Below are 19,296 nucleotides of genomic sequence, written 5' to 3' on the forward strand. Positions count from 1 at the left end.
GCCTCAGTGTATGGCTACTGCCAGTTATTGTCTAGCCCCACGTCCTGGGGCAGACTGCAGTATCAGCCTACTCATCACTGGCAAGGTTGGGTTTGGACCTGCTGCTTTGGCCTACCCCCGGGCTGCCCTCTGCAACCCCCAGTACCTGTTAGTCCTTCGCTAGGCCGCAGCCTGGGGCTTTCCAGGCTGGAGCTCCTCAGCCTTTCCGCAGCCCTGCTTCACTCAGGTACCCAGTCTCTAGCTCCCTGCAACCAGGCCCTTCTCTCTCTGAAGGCAGCGAGAGACTGACTTCCTTCTGGCTTCCCTGGCCTTTTATAGGGGCCAGCTGTCGCTCAGTTTGGGGCATGGCCCCAGCTGCAGCCACTTCCCCAATCAGCCCAGCCTAAAGGCTGTTTTCTCCCACCACAGCCCCTTCCCAGGGCTCTTTTTAACCCGTTCAGGGCCGGAGCAGGGGTCCACCCTGCTACAGGGAGGTAGTGTAGGAACCAACTAGGATGGGTCCAACTGAGTGCCACCCAAGTAGCCGGAAAGGGGTCAGAATGAGGGTGAGAATCTGACATAGTATCTTTAAGCATCAAGCCATTGTTCATTACTTATAATATTTTTTAAAACTCAAAGGCAGATGAGTAGATTTTTTTTATTTAACATATTTACTCCCAGGCTGACATGGCATACCAGAACTAGGCAATTGTTACTACAGAGGTAGTTATGAGAAAAAGAATTCAGAACTCCCAACTGTGGCACACGGGCTTATACCATGTGGCATATTAACTTTTACTAATACAGAGTCAATGACATTTTCAGATATTTGTGTTTTGAATGTGGTTGTAACTATGTAACAGAGGAGAATTTGCCCCCATCAACTTGAGCAACTTCATCTCTGAAATAGATACTAAAACAGAGTTACATACTACAAAGCTGCTTGAAGAACTATCCAAACTCATGTTCATTCCAAATACAACTAGTGTAAAATTAGACTGTCAATAGAGTGTAGTGAAGTGAAAATATGGCCGTCCTGTTTTTTAACTGGTTTCACAAATCCCTTCTTTGAGATACACGCCAACATTATTAGATCTGCCACTGGGCTTTATAATTGTACATTATGCTTGTGTTCACCCACTCTTTGATGAACAATCAGGCATTGGCTGGACCCAAACATTTCAAACTTGTACTGATCTCTTCTGTCTCCCCATCACCTGCCCCGTTGCTGACCAGTTTCTCCCACACCACCCTCCCAGTACTCTCTACTAGTTCCTTTTCACAGTTGGCTGTCTTAATACCATCTGTTCCTGGCAAAAGGTACTCTGAACTACTTAGCATTAGATCCTGAAAGGTTTTGATTTTTCTCATGACATGATTTCCTGTTAACTGACTCCGTTTTTCTCTTTTCCATTAATATTTTGCTGACAACACTGAGGAAAGCTGAAATATCTGAGGCAGGGTACTGCAAGTTCTCTAACACAGAGTTTTTCCTTTTTTTATTAGGACCAAGTAAGAAAACCAATTCCTCTTTTTGTAGCTACTCATGTATGATAAAACAGATTGCTATATAGATCGCCTTTGCTTACCCTATAAGAATTGAGATAATTGGGGAATAACTTTGAACTGATTGTTAAGGTCTTATGCCTGTGTTATTGGATGGCACCTGAATCTTATTAAATATTCTTTGACAGATCATTTTATGGTTCATTAGATTTTTCTTTACAATATTGTGATAACAACATAGACCAAGTAATATTAGTGTATTTATATAGTGCCATTCAACTATGGTTTTGGAGTGCCTCTCAGAGGTCTTGTTACAAGGCTTAAATAATTTTCTATAAGTCTCTGAGGTAGGTATTGTTATATCCATTTTACAGACTGATAAACTGCAGAGGAAAAGTTATGCTACTTGCCCAAGGTTCATAGTGAATTGGTGAGAGAGCCAGAAAGAGAACTCAGCAATCTTGTCTCCTAGTTACTTGCTATAACCACAATGTTCACATTGCATAGTCAATAAACATAATTTCTACACAATGGGCAAGATTCTGTGCCACTAGTAACAGTCGAGGGGCAGCGCATGATAAAGCGTCTTTAAAGCCACCCCTGTGCTGTCTAAAGGCTACTGTGGTGCTCCAGGGTTTTTGACATAACTTAGACAGCAGCGGGAGCCTAAGTTATGACACCCTCTCCAAGTTACACTCAGGTCTACTGTGCTGCCAGGAATATTCTCAGCACCATGTGCTTTAGTCCCGCCCCCAACACACCCCACCCTCTATTAGCTGCACCACACTCCTTATGCTGGGGCTCGAGATGCGCTCCTCAGTAGGCAGCTCTGGAGGTGGCCCCACAGTGCCTGTAGTGGGGAAATTCTCCCCTGGCTTTTAGGGCTTCTTTATGCCACTAGAGACCTTTTATGAGCTGTAAAGGGTCTGGTGCAACAGTGAGGATCTCCAATATGTATTTTGTAGGCATTTAGGAGAGCTGAGCAAACTTATATGCAATACATTTTGCCATTTTTGCTGCCTGCAGAGTGATTTTTATAAGTTGGGTGAAAATCTGTTCTTCCAAAAACTTTTGCACAAACAATACCTTACTTATATGCACGCTAATGAAAAACAACGAAAGATGTCAGGTGGGGATAAGGCAAATCAAACTTCAGTTTCTAAGTTGCCTAAATGATTGCCAATAGTTTCTCATACTATTTGATCAGCTGCAGTATTATAGTTTTTTCCTTCTGGGAACTCTCAGCACATTTCATATTGTTGGCACTTTGAAAAGAGAATAAAGCAATACATTGCAAGCTTTGTCTCATGTTTCCATACTTTGTAAAAGTACTCTGTGTCTACTGGATAATCTATGCTGGCATCCCCAAGTGGATACATGTTCTGTTCACCATATTTTGTGGTGCATCCATCAGTTAATTCCCCTCTAGATGTATGTAAATGTGTCAGTTAAAACTACTGGTATTCCATTTATTTTGATACCCTAGTGTGCCTTTTAAGTTGTAAGAGACAATGTAAACTTTGACCTCAGAATTCCAAATAAGAGAATATTAGATATGACACTAATTCATAGAACATTGGAACAGGCAATTGTTTGTAAACACTAAATACAGAGGAGCCTCAGAATCCACCTACCATGTAAAATATGACTTTCATAAAAAGATCTATGCCATTTTGCAGGAAAACCTCCCTATTTAGGAGAGCACGTAAGCATTTCCTGAAGTGACCTGAAGAAGAGCTCCATGTAAGGTCAAAAGCTTGTCTCTTTCATCGATGGAAGTTGATCCAATAACAGATATTACTTCACCCACCTTGTCTCTCTCAAGCATTACTCATCTTTAATCTTTTCCTCTTTAAATGCATGGTTGTTTTTTTGCAAACAGCACAGAGAAGAAAACATTAAATACATAACCATACATAATGAAATAAAACATTAAAACACTCTACATTTCAATATGTAGAAAATGGTGCATAATAGCTATTTGTGTATGGCAAAGGCAAAAAACAAAACTTGAAACAAGCTGTAAGAAACCATCACAAACTCTTAATAAGGTCCAAAATAAAATAAATGTTCTGCTTTAGAAGTGTATATACTAGACTGATAAAATAATATCCCATGGCCAGATAGCAAGACAATATAGGACGGTAAGTTTCTCCATTGTCAAGATGTCCAGTACTTTACTGAGGGTGTGATCCCATACCTATTAAAGTCTGGCTCAGAAGGAACATGAGGATCACACTATTGGGCAACACCGTAAAATAAGGAGGGAATCAACTTTTCTAAAAGGTGCATTCTTATCAAGGCCCAACCCGCTAAAGGACTTAGGTAGCTGTGTGGGAAAACCCAAATTCATATCAGCTTGCATTTGACCCTTTCCCCAAAAGTTCAAAAATGAAAAATCCTGCCACGCCTTTGAAAGAGCCTCCAGCACAATTGGAGCACCAACATATACCAGAATAAGTTTTGCCCATGTCTACTTAAATCAGGGTGGTGTCAAGTATGTTCTCTGCAACAGTGAACATAGACTATTCAAATGGTCAGTAAAGACAGTCAATGCAGCTATACGTTTCCAGAATTTCCCTCAGAATTTAAAATTAAGATAAAACAGGAATTTTAAGGAGGGATTCTCAAAAACACTCAGCATTGTCCTAACTCTACTCCCATTGAAGTCAATGGTAAAACAGACAAACAAACAAACAAACAAAAACAAACATCACATGACCTATCCAGGACAAGAGTTGGGCCAATACTGAACACTTCTGAAAACCTCACTTTTAATATTCAGCTCTCAGTTCTCTATGCACCTTTAAGATGGAGGATCCAAAACCTTGAAAAATGGCATAGATATAGGTAATCTGCTAGACATTTGTTAGATATATTTAATATTTTTCCTTCAAAGTCTGTTAAGAGTCTAGCAAAGTATCATTGTTCTGTCAACATTTACTAGTTTGAAAATACTACACCTCATGGATATAAATTATAGTATGACCATAATAGAGCTAAGAGATATACCTGATCATTCTTGTCAAAAAATTAGCTAAATCTAGTAAAATCAAGAAGATCCCAAACTTTATACAAGGAAAACAGTCTCCCAAAGGAAACAATGGATTGTTCACAAGGGAGATAAGAGGAGTGGGGAGTAGTTAGGAATTGACGCAACTCTTGTTCATATGATATTTTGTGGAGAGCAAATAGGTTAATTATTTTATGACCATACAAGGAAAGGGATACATTCCAGTGGGATATCTGGGACTTAAAACTGTTCCTTAGAAACCTTGTGTTTTGGAGATGATTGTTTTCTTTCTCCATATTTGTGTATTTATCAGTATTTTAACTTCTTTGGATGAATTAGCTATTATTGAAACAGAGGTAAAATAACCTGGTTCAGAAGATCACAGAAATCAGGGATGGGAAAGATCTATTGTGCAGTATTGGGATAATTAAATCCACCCTCCTGCAATTTCCTTCTCACAGTAAAAACACAATTCTTTAGAATAAGAACAGGACAGATACTGTAAGTAAGGTTTACTGATGTTCTGTTGTATCTGGTTCATCTTTTGCAATGAAGCAGTTAGATCTCTAAAAACACAGTACTTACGCATTTCGGCAAACAGCTGCCTTCTTTCTGCCATGGTATTTCCTCTTTTCCCACAATCTTCAATCATTCTAAAAGACAAAAATCACCAGAAAATATTTAATATCCACAAGCTGAACATCAGCCCTTGCCAGCCCTACCGTGGCACTGTTTGGCATTAAAAATCAGATCACGTTCTCCTCCGTGGCCTAGACTTTGCTTTCAATTTAGCGTGTCCTAAATAAGGGGATCTTATTGGTAAATTATATAAAGGAAGAAGAAATCAGAAGATGTAATATCTCTGCCTCTACCAACCAGGGTTGAATTCAAACCAGTGCCCATAAAATGAAAGGCTATGTAATCTCACTAACTATCTCTTGAGCCCCCTACTACCGCAGATATTTCTAGTTGAACTTTTAATAGTACACATGGGTGCTTGTAGTAAGTCATCACAGATCTAAAGGACCGCTGATTAAACACCTATTAAAAGATTACATCTTTCAATAATCAGAGTTGAGCAAACAGTTCATAGTGAATAAATTTATTAGCTGAATTTAGCCTCTTTTTATTGTTTATGAATTGTCTGCAAGCTGCTTACAATTTTTTAAATTTGTTATTCAAAGTTAGTCACCAAATATTCTCTATGAACAGTATATAGACAAATAATTAGTTGTAAACAATTCATTATAAATATCTGATAGTCAAAATTTGACCTGGATTGGTTAGTGTTGATTTGGCACAGAGGTCACATGGTTCTGTATTGATTTCCTAACTAGATTAGCTTATTAAGTAAGAGCAAGGCCATTCATTTACATATTCAGAATTTGTATTCCACAAATGTTCTCTAACTCTTACATAATAGGCACTGTTTCTACATAATATGCTGGGCAACTCATTTGCAGAAATAAAAAAAAATGCAAAAGGGGCACAAATGTAGGGGCTTTTTTTACTTGCAGAAAAATGCTTAAGGTATTTACCTAGGTCTAGTTATCAATGTTTGGTTATGATGTTTAAAAGGGCAGTGTTTGGTTAGGTACGTACTCCCTCTCGATCTCATGTGTGGCCATCCATATGGGAGGACCTTCTCTATTGAAGGAAAAACAGTATTTCCAAACCACATGTACCATTTTCTTCCAGCAACATAATGCTAAATTCACCTTTTCCTGGTTGAAAAACCCTTTAGTTTAGCAACTATTTCCTTGTTCATGCCACCTCATCATCCTGTCGCTTTGCCCATATTTATTTGTTTTTCTGTACAGGCGTTTCTTTGGCACTCATCATGGTAGTATCTGAGCAGCCAACATACATTAATGAATTCATCCTCCTGTGAGCTAAAGAAGTATTATTAACTCCATCTCATAGTTAGGGGAATAGAGGCACACAGGGATTATATGACTTGCCAGGTTCACAAAAGGTCTATGGCAGAACCAGGAGCAGAAGGTATGGCTACACTTGCAAATTTGCAGCGCTGCAGCAGGGTGTGAAAAAACACCCTCTGCAGCGCTGCAAATTGCGGCGCTACAAAGCGCCAGTGTAGTCAAAGCCCCAGCGCTGGGAGCGCGGCTCCCAGCGCTGTCCGTTATTCCCCACAGGGAGGTGGAGTATGGACAGCGCTGGGAGAGCTTTCTCCCAGCGCTGGCGCTTTGACTACACTTAGCGCTTCAAAGCGCTGCTGCGGGAGCGCTGCCGCGGCAGCGCTTTGAAGCGCTAATGTAGCCATAGCCAAGTCTCCTGAGCCCCATCCAGTGTAGCACCTTAACCACAACACCATTCTTTTGCTGGAATGTTATATTGTTACAGCTGTTCTTTATACGGAAGGCATGCTTTTGAGACCTTTATCTTCTATAAATAGGCTCATTATTATTAATTTTATTTATATAATATAAACCATAACCAGTGGCGGATTAACAAATTTGCCACCCCTAGGCCCTCAAAAAAATCCCCCCCCCCCGCGCCAGCTCACCTCTGCTCCCCCGGGGTAAGCCTGGGAGGGAGGGGGGAGAAGGGGAGTTGTGGTGCACTCGGGGGATGGCAGTGGTGGAGTGATGGTGAGCTGGGGTACGGAGCGGTTCCCTGGACCCCCCCCCCAAGAGTTACTTCCCGCGCCCACGGGCCCCAGCTCACCTCTGCTCCACCTCCTCCGATCGTGCCACTACTCACTTCTCCTTCCCTCCCAGCGCTTTCGCGCGGCAAGCTTGGGAAGGAGGTGAAAGGAGGGAAGCGTGTCACGCCTGGGGAAGGAGGCAGGCCGGAGATTTGGGGAAGGGGAGGAGTTGGGGAGGGGTCGCGAGCAAATTTGCCACCCCTGCAAATTTGCCGCCCTAGGCCTAGGCTTTGTTGGCCTAGGCGATAATATGCTGCTGTCCATAACGCCCTCAAGCAGGCGAGGGTCTCACTGTGCTAGACATTTTACAGATATATTGTAAAGACAGTCCTTACCCCAAACAGTCTTAAAGACATGATACAACAGGTGGGTGAAACACGAGGTGAGGAGGTCAGGTAACAATGACACAGGCAAATTATTGCCTAGACTGCCTCTGTGTGCAATGCAATTCATAGATGTCACTAAACTAATGAGTTGCAGTAATCTCCCTTAGTTGCTTCCTATTCTTCATCCTTCACTTTGCTTCCTACCCTTGTGAAAGAGAAAGTATCTTATAGTGTTACATGAAGCTAAGAAATAGTTATTTTCAAGTCCCATTGGCAGAAATTCAGTCATATCTCATATCTTCAAAATCTTCTTTCCAGATTATTATGAATTTACAAAACTAGTATGCACCAAACCCTTGACGAAATCAAGATGTTATTATGACCCACTGGTAATTGTGGATTGTGTTCCCCCTCTGTGCCCAAACCACAGAAGATTGGAATCTTTTTTCAGCTCTTAACTACGTAGCTTGACTCTTTAGCACAAGCTGTAGAGACTCATGCTTTCAACTCTGGACATCTTCAGGTCAATCCTCACTATCAACCGAGATATCAGCTGCAATGTTATTTTACTCCACTGATTCTATTGTGCTTATAGTAGACAACAGTTCACAGAAAAATAGCAACTAATGTTATAAGGTTCTTCTCAATAGGAAATAACTTTTCTATTGCAGATGAGACAAACAGTTATAGTGCATCTAACAAAAATTATTTTCATGGGCTAATTAATAAGGCTGTCGATCAACAAGTCAGTAAACTTCAATGTACAGCAGATTCTCTTGCTCAGAATCCCAAAATCTGTTTCAAAACTCAAGTTTTCCAGTCTCTGAAAATATTATTTAACTTATATTGATATGCTGAGTTGATGCCTTCTATGTTCACTGTATACAATAGTCCAGCTTCAGGAAATGCAGTAAATAAATAGTTTAGTAGTGACTGAGTTTGATCTGACTCTGAAAAGCAATCTCTTCCTCTATTTCCGTGCAGCACCAAGAGCACTATTTTATAAATTTTTTTTTATATAAAATCAGGAAATAATATTCTGTTCTGCAGCATTTGATAAGAAAATTAAACATACTTCTCCCCCCAGCCTCCTTGCTGTTATGAGGCTTTCATTTATAAATATTGTAAAAGACTATGATTAGGGTTGCCAACTTTCTGATGAAACCCAGACAGCCTTGCCCCATCCCCTACCCCTGAGGTCCTGCCCATTCCCCTGAGGCCCCACCCTTGCTCACTCTTCTCCCCACTCCGTCACTCACTCTCCAAACCTCCCCCATTCACTCCCCCCTCTCCCCTGACTCACCTGCTGCCCGGAGCAGGGGAGGGGGCTCAGTCCCTGTAGTGAGGGGCCAGGGCTGGGGCAATTGGGGCATGGCAGGGCAGAAAGGGGGGGGACAGGATCCCCCCCCTGCCCTGGGTGGCAACACCTACATCTTAGAGCCTGGTCCAGAAACCAGCCACTTCTCTCTGTTAGGCATCAGCAGCTGAGCAGAGAGCAGCTCCTCCATGTGACTCCAGATGCTGCTCTTCCCACTCCCCAGTGGTGGAGGCTGGACAGCGATCACCCTCCTATGTCCAAGCTGATCAAACAGAAAGGACCCTAAACAGAATCACCTGCAAGAGCCCAAACCAAACCAGCTTTCCCCAGCTGGGGGAGAAAGGACTGATTCCCAAACACAGTGCCCAGGAGTGCCTGCCTTTCTCCAGTCCAACCCCATTCCCTCCTGAGCTGCAGACCTCACATGCAACCCTCCATCCTACCCCTTCCAGGCAGAGATGGAGGTCACAGCCAAATACAGCTAGCTGAACTCCCCCCGTTTAAGCCACACAATATTTGCACCCAGAGCTCAGCACTATTTATTGGCCCCCAACAAGATGGACCCTGCAATGTTCATTAACCCCTTACGAACACCCCAGAATACACAACCCCCAAAGGGCCAAAGGACTTTTCATCGAAAAGCCCTGCAATATCCAGACCTCCCCACACCTTTCTTATTCTCTTCCCAAAACAATCACGCCCCAATGCCCCACAGTAGTGACTGTCATCCAACAAACAGCTTGCAATGCCAACCTCCCGAAACCCTGCTGCGAATCCCTGCCACAAGCCCCTTGTTACCCCCCAAAAAGTGGACCCCCCAAAAAACCTGTGGCATGTAGTACCCTGCCCCACAATCCCTCCCCATTTGCATGGGGCAGGGAGCTACCACTGGCCACACTGCCTTCTGCTAGGACAACTTTTACCCTCCTTCCATCCCAGGAGCCCCAGCAGCAGGTGCCAGCTTCTCCTTGCATGAAGCCAAGGGGCAACTTACTAGGGCTGCAGTAATGGCCGCATCCCCTTCCCCCCGTGGCAAGGATGCAGTGCAAGGGATGCCCCTGAGGCGCCGGTTCCAGCTTCAGGTGTCCATCAGCCCCACAGCCAATGCAATGGTGATGCGCATCCATGCAGCAGCGGCCACCGCCTCCAGCTCCAGGAAGTCTTTCAGCAACTGAGGGCGGCCCTACTGTGGCCAACTGAACAGCTGACCGGATGCTGCCAGGTTCCCTTTTCGACAGTACGTTCCGGTCAAAAACCGGACACCTGGCAACCCTAATGTGATATATCTAGTCCATCTCATATGAGTTGGACTGCTATAGTAGAAACTGAGGATTTTAATAATCTCTGTTCTATAGCGATTCTTCTTACTACCAGTACATTTCTGTATCTTGACCTATGCTATATGAAGCGGGTCTTTTGCATGTCAAGTAGCACTGCAGTGGGTCTTGTTTTGAATCATTAACCCTAGAAAGGAACAAATTAATTGCCATATATGCACAAACTTTGCTCATTCTATAGTCTGGTCGACGCTACCCAATTAACATTTTGACAAAGGCCTATCTCACAGCCATGGTCTAGGATAGATAAACATAAAGGTAGTCAGCAAGAGTGCTAGTGAGTGAAATCATACACTGACTATGATCAATCATGGCATAAAGAAATTATGAAGTCCTATGTAATAGGTATGATGCAGGTGAGGGCACAACATTAATTTATACAAAGTGGGACACAGCTCCAGCAGGAGAGATTGAAAGAGACCCACCTTACAATAGCCAATATTGCCTGGTGATTAGGAAACTCACCTAGGATGTGGGAGATGAAGATTCACATTCTTGCTCTGGGTATTCCCACATCCCAGGTGAGCACCCTCAGCACCACTCTATGCAATCAGTTAATTGCTTGGATTCTAGCCGCTCTCTCTCTTTGGCTTTTCGTGAACAATTTTCTAAACGTCTTAGTTTCGTCCCACAGTTGAACAGGGAAAATTTTTGACATCTCTAAACTCTTCATGGGACAAGAAAACTGTTTCCCTCCCACACCTTCCTTTGGGCGGCCAAGGTGTTAGCACCTCTTAAACAAGCAGTTTTCTCGTCCTTGCTCAAGAAGCCACCTGAAATGATACCTTGTTGGAAGGAGATGAAAGTTAGATATGTGCCTGGGTACCTTGTTGAATCAAGGCCTTAGGACAGATTGAATGATGTTATTTTCCTGCTATATACTAGACAAAATGAGAAGTGCAGTTTTCTACATAGCTGTTCAATTTTTTAAAACCAGCTTTGGTTAAGCAATAATATTCTGTTTTCAGTACAGACTTTCTGTCTTTAAACGAGGGGTGGGCAAACTACGGCCTGCGGGCTGGACCGTCCTGCCCAGCCCCCGAGCTCCTGGCCCCTCCTCTGCTGTCCCCCTACCCTGCAGCCTCAGCTCGCTCCATTGCCGCTACAATGCTCTGGGCGTTGGGGCTGTGAGCTCTTGGGGCAGCGCAGCTGCAGAGCCCAGCCTGACCCGATGCTCTGTGCTGCGTGGGGGTGGTGGCGGTGGAGGTGGCAGCGTGGCCTGGCTCCAGCCGGTCGGTGTGGCTGTAGCGCCACCAGCCACCGGTGCTCCAGGCAGCGCGGTAAGGCAGCAGGGAGCAGTGGGGGTTGGATAGAGGGCAGAGGAGTTTGGGGTGGTGGTCAGGGGGCGGGGGTGTGGATGGCGGTCAGGGGGGAAACAGGGGTTGAATGGGGGCAGGGGTCCCGGGGAGGGGAGCAGTCAGGAAGGGAGGGTTGGATGGAGCGGCAGGGGGCAGTCAGGGGCAGCGGTTCTGGGGGCAGTCAGGGGACAGGGAGAAGGGGTGGTTGGATGGGGCATGGGTCCCAGGGGGGCCATCAGGAATGAGAGAAGGGGATGGATGGGGCAGCGGGGGTCCTGGGGCAGTCAGGGGACAGGGAGCGGGGGGGCAGGGGTCCCAGAGGGGCTGTCAGGGAACAGGGTGGTTGGATGGGGCAGGAGTCCTGGAGGGGGCAGATAGGAGGTGGGGGCTGGGCCATGACCCCTTCCCCTAACTGGCCCTTCATACAGTTTGCAAAACCCGATGTGGCCCTCAGGCCAAAAAGTTTGCCCGCCCCTGTTTTAAATCCATTATTTACATATTTCTTCTTTGTAAGTTGATTAAACCCTTACCCAGGCACCCATCAACTGCTGTTACTTGGGACACTCTGGTTTAAAGCGTCCTCTGCAAACTGTAAACCATTATTTCTTTTTATGACTTAGTAATACCAGAAATATTGATTTATGAAAAGGAAGCTACCCTCCAACATCTAGCCTATAGTTATTTTAAATATATCTTGTAAGCTGCAGCCAATACCCACGCACAGTCTATGGTAATGTAAGATGAATTAATGTGAAATCGTCTTTTCCCCTCTCCTTCCTTCTCACCCCCATAAATAGACACTGTGGGTCAAATTCAACTCTGGTGAAAGTAGGTGCCACTGTGCTGACTGCGGCAGAGTCATATCTGTGCTTACTTCAGAGATGAATTTGATCTGGTGAGTAGGAGGTTAAGAGAGATGTTAAGTGCTGGGTAAAACCATATTTGCAAAGTCACCAACTTCAGCAATCCTTGAAGTTAATAACTAGAATCCAGAAGGGCCGTTTCAGAACCTTTCCCCCCTTAATGGATTTATTGGTGCCTTATGAATGACTTGTTCCATTTCTTTTAATGAAGTAGGCCTCTAATAGGTCTCTCTCAGCTTTACATTCCAGCACTAATCTTTGGCAATATAATAAAACTGTTCAGTGCTCTTTCCTGAGGCTAGGTATAATTGCATGGCACTTACTGTACTTGTTTGTACTTTATCTAGATGAGCTACTTACAGTGTAGGAGAAAAAAAGCTGTTACTAAACTCATATCAAATGTGTGCCTCAGCAATTCTGTCTCTTCAACAGCTTGTCTTGTTCAACTTCTAAATTAAAAAAAAATCCATGTCTTGAGTCATACATTTAGTAAAATGTTTTCTTCATTTTTAAGAAAGAATGTGATCACAGACTGTTCATTAGTTTCCCTTTTGGGAGTTCCCTAAACACAGGATAGGCTTTTCAAAAGCACACAGCACTGGTATAATTCTTCTCTCATTGAAGTTTTGCCATAAACTTCAGTGGTAGCAGCAGTGGGCTAAGTCTGAGCCTGTTTGAAAAACTGACCCTTAAAGTCTGAAAAACAAATCATCCTCATAAAAAAAATCAACAGAACACCAAAAAGAAATGGAAACAGTTTCCTGGTCAGTCACTTGAAAAGAGTCCAAATAAGCGGGCGGCTGGGGACACGGTGGGTCAGGGACGCGGGGAGCCGGGCTCGAGATATTAGGGTTCGGGGAATCGACATAAGGGATGAGAAACCCATAAGACAAAGAGGGAGTTTGGCGGTTCCACTTGTAAAACCGCGACTTAATAGGGTTGGCAAGTTAACCGAGGTCGAGATAAATGGGTTCGACTGTATACCAATATCAAAACTAATGGACACTACAAAACCAGCATCTTAACAAAGGCTAACACAATTCTCATACTTCAGGCTTGTTTGTCTGTGCCAGTTTTTAAACATTAGGTTGAAAGCCTGTCCCCAGTGAAGTCAATGGGAGTTCTGCCCTTGATTTCAATGGGGCCAGAATTTCACCCTTCAGCTACCATTTGTTTATTCAATGTGTTTGAAAACTCTATTTTTTAAATATAAAAGTATCATCAACATTAATATTAGTTTATGCCTCTCCCATATCTGGTTTGCTGTTCTACTGCCTTTGACTTGGGCAGCAAAAAGGACATTTTATAGGGAAGCCCATAATATAACTCTAGTGATAAGATGGCAGAGGGTCCTGAAGAGAAGCATCACGTAATTTATAATCTCTTTCCTTGAGACAGAGCATGTTGACTCCTGCTTTCACTCGGGGCTCTTCCTTGGCAATGCAGTGCCACAAGGCAGGCTGGAGCATTGCACATATAATTAAATTCCTACAGAGCTAAAAGGATTTCTTAGCTTTCCTTGTGCTGGTACAATTAAACCCACATTGATTTATAATAAGCCAGCAGCGACAGAACTAGGGTGGGGAGGGTTTACGCATTTCAATACTGGTTCTAGTTTTTGGTACACAAAGATCTGATGCCTATTTTACTTAGGACAACAACTAGTTTCATCTCCTTTGTAAATCATAAACAACCTCTGAAGAAACTGTGTGAATACTATGCAAAAAAATATATGGCTAAACAACTAAAATTATTTATTACCCATGCACCTATTGTGAAATCAGCTGAAATCTTCTTTTATTACAATAAAAACCTGGCAACTGATTCATTAGACCACTGAGTTTTCAACCAATTTGTTTGTTTGACACGGGACTATGTGGCTTAAAATCATTTTGTATCATTGTCCCCTTACTGATTGGTAGATTTTGGTATGCAAAACTATCAAATGGCTAGCCATGGACTGAGAGAAGTTCAAATAACACTGTAAGCTAAAAATAGCTAAAAATATTGCTTTTCTCTAAATTGAGAATTGAATGAACATATGACAAAAAAAGACAGCACACATGGGGCACAAATACAGTAGGATAAACACTCAGACATGACACTTCAGAAAGCACCAAGAGTATCACCCAGTATAACAGAGGCAAGTAGCTAGAGTTAACTAAGAAATCATTATGGCATGAGAGAGTCCATAATTACATGCGGGGACATATTTAATATTAAGAAATGTAACTCTATTGTATGCAGAAGTTTTCAGGGTGCAGAGTTTTCTTGGAAAAGCAAGAGATGAAACAGAGAAGCAATTTTTTTTCTGGCCCATGCCTTCTAAATTATTTCAATGTTTGCTGAAGAGCACAAGTGGCTGTGATTTAGGGGACTTCAGCTTAGGTTCTCCCAGCACAAGAGAACTGGAGAAGTAAACTCTTCTTAATGTCCACCACATATAACACAGAAGGTTAATGTAAGCTCTTCTGTTACAAAGCTATCCATAATGGGGTGTATGGGCCCTTTAAGAATAAAGGGGGCCAGAAGACCCCGTTCCAGGTGTTGGAATGAACAAAGGCCAGAAAATGGCCTGGTAGCAGAAGAGAGGAAGTGATCCTGGGGAATTAGGAGTTGGATGAGGGATGCACAAACCCCAAGACACTGTTCCTTTAAAGGCCTGGGATCAGGAGCCCTATAACGTGGTGGTGGTGGGGGGGGGCAGAGCTTCCCTCTCTTCCAGCCAATTGGAAGGAGCTCTCTGGAGGAGCACAATACACAGATTGCCTTCTCCTTAGAACAGAGGAGACATGGAAGGAGATGGAAGGCAGGGCCAGAGGGCTGAACTCCAGCCAGGAAGAGCTGGGACTGGCGGCTTTGGATGGACCAGAGCGTCAGAGGAAGAACTCTGAGCATGGCAGAAGAGCCACAGCTAACTATGAACTGTTGACCTATGATACTGGACTTCATGCTGAGGATTGTTTGGATTATTTTGTGATTAAGGATGCCGAGTGAGGACTGTGTGAACTTTATTTGATATTAAACCTGCCCCAGACAGGGATGCTGTGAGCCACCACAGAGACTGTGTGGAGAGCTGAAGGGGGCTGCAAGAGGGGTAGGATGCCTGTAAAACAAACTCCTGGCCATGAGGAGATGCTCAGGTTGTGGCCACCCTGCTACACTTTCTTGACGCAAATCTGTTCGGTCTTTGCCTCACAGCAAATCCAGGCCCTTAAGCAACTGAATTAGCCATTGGATTACCATACCTCTTGCTATATATCAGTCTGGTTCATTAGCTTTTCGTGATTAATGAATAGCTGAAAATTTAGTCCGGCAGTGAAAAACTGAAATAATGAAAAATCCAAAAGCAAAAAACACCTTATTTCAACAGGTACAGGATGACGGCACACAAAGGCAAATGCTAACTAAAAGGATGAAACATTAGATGCTCCCCACTGGGTAGTTTATGCTCCCAAATAAAAAAGGCTTAATACACTGAATTACTTTTAACCTAATTAAAATCTGACATTTTATTATGCAATATTATTTTTACAAGCACATACAGGGAAAAAATGTTACACAGTATAATTAGGCAGAAAATGGACTTGTACGAAAAGCCAGAATGCAAAACTAATGTCTGAAATATTACGTGCAAAGCTAATGCCTGGTTTGCTAGTAAATGGACAAAATAATAATAATAATAATAATAAATAAAAAAATAAAAAAAGCACTGCTCTGTACTGATTCACTGCTCCAACTCCTTGAAAATACACACACTGCTACCAGCACACCTCGGGTTGTGCTAAATAACTACAATTACTGTAGTAAATACAAAATATGCTGGGAACATTTTCAGTAAAACAGCTTTTAGGCTGTAAAGATCTCTGCTACAGAGCATAAACATTTCATCTTGTAGAAATATGTTCTCATGCCCTCATCCTTGCTTGCAGAAATGTAGCTGGATAAATATCCGTGTCCTGGATTTACCTTTCAGATGGTAGGGAGGGGGAGAATGAGGGAAGCCCATGAGAAAAGCAGCTGTAAAGTGGCAGTTATTTTTGAAAAATGTCTGATGCTCTTCAGAAACCCCAAAGAGCTGTTCTTCTTCATGTAAAGTACATAAGATTCTGGTTAGGAACATTATTCTAGGGGCAGATCAGTGTAAAGCAATAGCACAAACACTCACATGCTAGTATTGTGTCCAGTTTGGGGCCCCACACTACAAAAAGGATGTGGAAAAATTGGAAAGAATCCAGCAGAGAGCAACAAAAATGATTAGGGAGCTGGAGCACATGATTTATGAGGAGAGGCTGAGGGAACTGGGATTGTTTAGTCTGCAGAAGAGAAGAATGAGGGGGGATTTGATAGCTGCTTTCAACTACCTGAAAGGGGTTCCAAAGAGGATGATGGATCTAGACTGTTCTCAGTGGTACCAGATGACAGAACAAGGAGTAATGGTCTCAAGTTGCAGTGAGGGAGGTTTAGGTTGGATATTAGGAAAAACTTTTTCATTAGGAGGGTGGTGAAGCATTGGAATGGGTTACCTAGGGAGATGGTGTAATTTCCTTCCTTAGAGGTTTTTAAGATCAGGCTTGACAAAGCCCTGGCTGGGATGATTTAGTTGGGGATTGGTCCTGCTTTGAGCAGGGGGTTGGACAAGATGACCTCCTGAGGTCCTTTCCAACCCTGATAGTCTATGATTGTTCTAGAATGCACAAAATGTGTTTCTTAATTTTTGTGGAAAAGTCACATTTGTAGCATCAACGTCCTGTTTCATAAAGCATCAAAACAACACAAATACAATGCACATAACAGACATGCATGGTCAGTATAGGTCTTTTGTCATGCTCAGCACAAAGAATATCTACCTCAAAATATTTCAAAACCCTCCTCTCTATACAAAGATTATAGCTACACATTTTCCTTTTTACTTCTGCTCAGCTGTCCATTACACTGCATACAAATTATGTACTGCAGTACAAAAACTATGTTTTTTATATAAGTGCAAACTTAAAGCAATGAAAGAAGATAAACATACCATGCTGTATCTCCTTCAGTACTGGGACAAATTAACAATCAGATTTTGATACCTTGAGTGGTGCTGAGAACTACCTTGCTCTCTGAGACTTCAGTGGGAATATTCACGGAGCAAGGCACTGCTCAACATAAATTAATAAGGATTATGGATCTGGCCCAATAAAAACAGGTAAAGTGGCATCCCATTGTGCACTGATGTTGGAGGCCATATGCACTGTTTCTACTATGTTGTGTTTTGCCCGTGTATGGGCTGAGGGACACATTCAAACCTTTGCACAGCTGCTCATGGCCAGGTAACAGTCCCTGTAATTTTAGGAGTGTAGGGACTGCTTGTTCCTGCTTCTTCTAGAAAAGCAAACATCCAGCATGCAGAATGCCTATCGTAAGATGTGCTTGAAGCACAATCATCTTTGGTGCCAACAGGTGCAACTGCACTAAATGCTGCAGTCCAGCACTTTAAAAAGGTATCCATTTCTAGTCTGTCATATTTTTAATGTACTTTGTATTCTATTTGCTGATTTATTTTATTTTATTTTCATAAGTAGGAGTCTGTCAAACCCCTTCCACAAAATCAGTTTTGGAAATGCAAATTCTAATCTAGGAGCCTATGTCCTTAGAGGTCTGACCCTTTCCGGGACCCCTGCCATAACATCAGCAGCTGATTAGACTCTGAGGCTCCACTCTTTGGAGGTTTGGTGAAAAGGATCTGGAAGAGGAATGCTTGCCTCCTTCATTAGTGCAACACAGAGAGCTCTCAGTCCTCATTTTCTGCATTGTCCTTGAAGACCTCTTGCACTAAGCTTTAAAACCAGGAAGGAAATCAGTCACAGTTTTCCACAATGCTTAGCTCTCCAAGGACTCTCCAGGTCACTTTCAAATTAGCCAGGCTGCATGCTGTCACCCACAGCTTGAGTGAGGAGTGGTAACACTTTCCCAAGCTCCATCTACCAACTAAACTAAACCCATTTGGGGACAACAAAATGGGATGCCATTGACAGTGGTTTGTGCAGATGTTAGAAGTAGGACCACATTCTCGGCTGGGCTCCTCAGGTTTGGTTCCCCACTTAAAGGAGCTGGGATTCACCCAGGCATGTACCTTGGACTTAGCAACCAGACTCACATGACATCAAAATCTCAGCATTCGTTGTGGACTTTTTTAATTTTTTTTTTAAGTTTTCAGGTTTGCAAAAATCCTGACAGCATAACTCTGAAAACATGGTATTTGCCTGAGTCTGCGTGGGAGAGGAAGGACAATTACAAGAGGATGGTCGAGCTATTAGTAGTGAAGATGCTACTTCCAGGCAGCAGCCCAAAGTTACACGCTGTTTTGCCAAGGCTGGGTGTCTAGACATCAAAGGGACACCAAACAATTAAAGACTCTCTGGAAAGAGAGAGGGGAGGGGGAGTTGTCAGTGAGCTAATCCTGGGGAGAACAGACTGATAGGGACACAGACAGGTCCTGTGGGATGTCTGAAGCAGTTGGGCCCTTCCCAAACTTCCAGGGGATGTTAGGATTTAAGGAAGCTAGACATGAAGATAGAGTGTTTATTGCGTTAAGCTCTTTCCCCCTGAAATGCTTTGTTTTTATGTGAACAATATTTTGCTTTAAGAAGGCTTTAAGATACCACTGATCCTAGCTCCCAGAGGGAACAGAACTGCAGGTACTGATCCTAAGTCAGACCTGCTGAGTTAATCACAGTTAGTACTGGGTAACTGCAACCCCAAACCCAGTCTCAGAGCATGAGAATCGTGATTCTACCCAGAGAGAAATGACTGCTTGAGGCCTGAGACCTGACAGGGAGCACTCTGAGACCAGGTGGGGTCAGAAGTGCAATCAGCCCAGTAACTATCTGATGCTGCCATATCATTTCAGGCTCTCTGCAAACACAGGCAGACAGCATATTGGTTTATGCTCAAATCACATTCTGAAGGTTCTCTCCAAAACTTAGAGATTTAAAAGAAAACAAAACAA

The 19,296-nt window shown here is 43.1% G+C and overlaps 1 protein-coding gene across 14 annotated transcripts in view; it reads right to left on the reverse strand.

Moving 5' to 3' along the window:
- Positions 1-19,296, reverse strand: part of DTNA (dystrobrevin alpha) — a 299,292-nt gene that overhangs the window by 123,186 nt on the left and 156,810 nt on the right. For all 14 annotated transcript variants that reach the window (XM_045004598.1, XM_045004596.1, XM_045004601.1 and 11 more), the window contains one exon: positions 5,084-5,151. In XM_045004598.1, the coding sequence (XP_044860533.1) occupies positions 5,084-5,150 (67 nt within the window). In that variant the 5' untranslated portion in view covers position 5,151. The remainder of the gene's footprint in view (positions 1-5,083; positions 5,152-19,296) is intronic.

This window comes from Mauremys mutica, chromosome 2 (genome assembly GCF_020497125.1).
Source record: "Mauremys mutica isolate MM-2020 ecotype Southern chromosome 2, ASM2049712v1, whole genome shotgun sequence".
Classification (NCBI taxonomy): Eukaryota; Metazoa; Chordata; order Testudines; family Geoemydidae; genus Mauremys; species Mauremys mutica.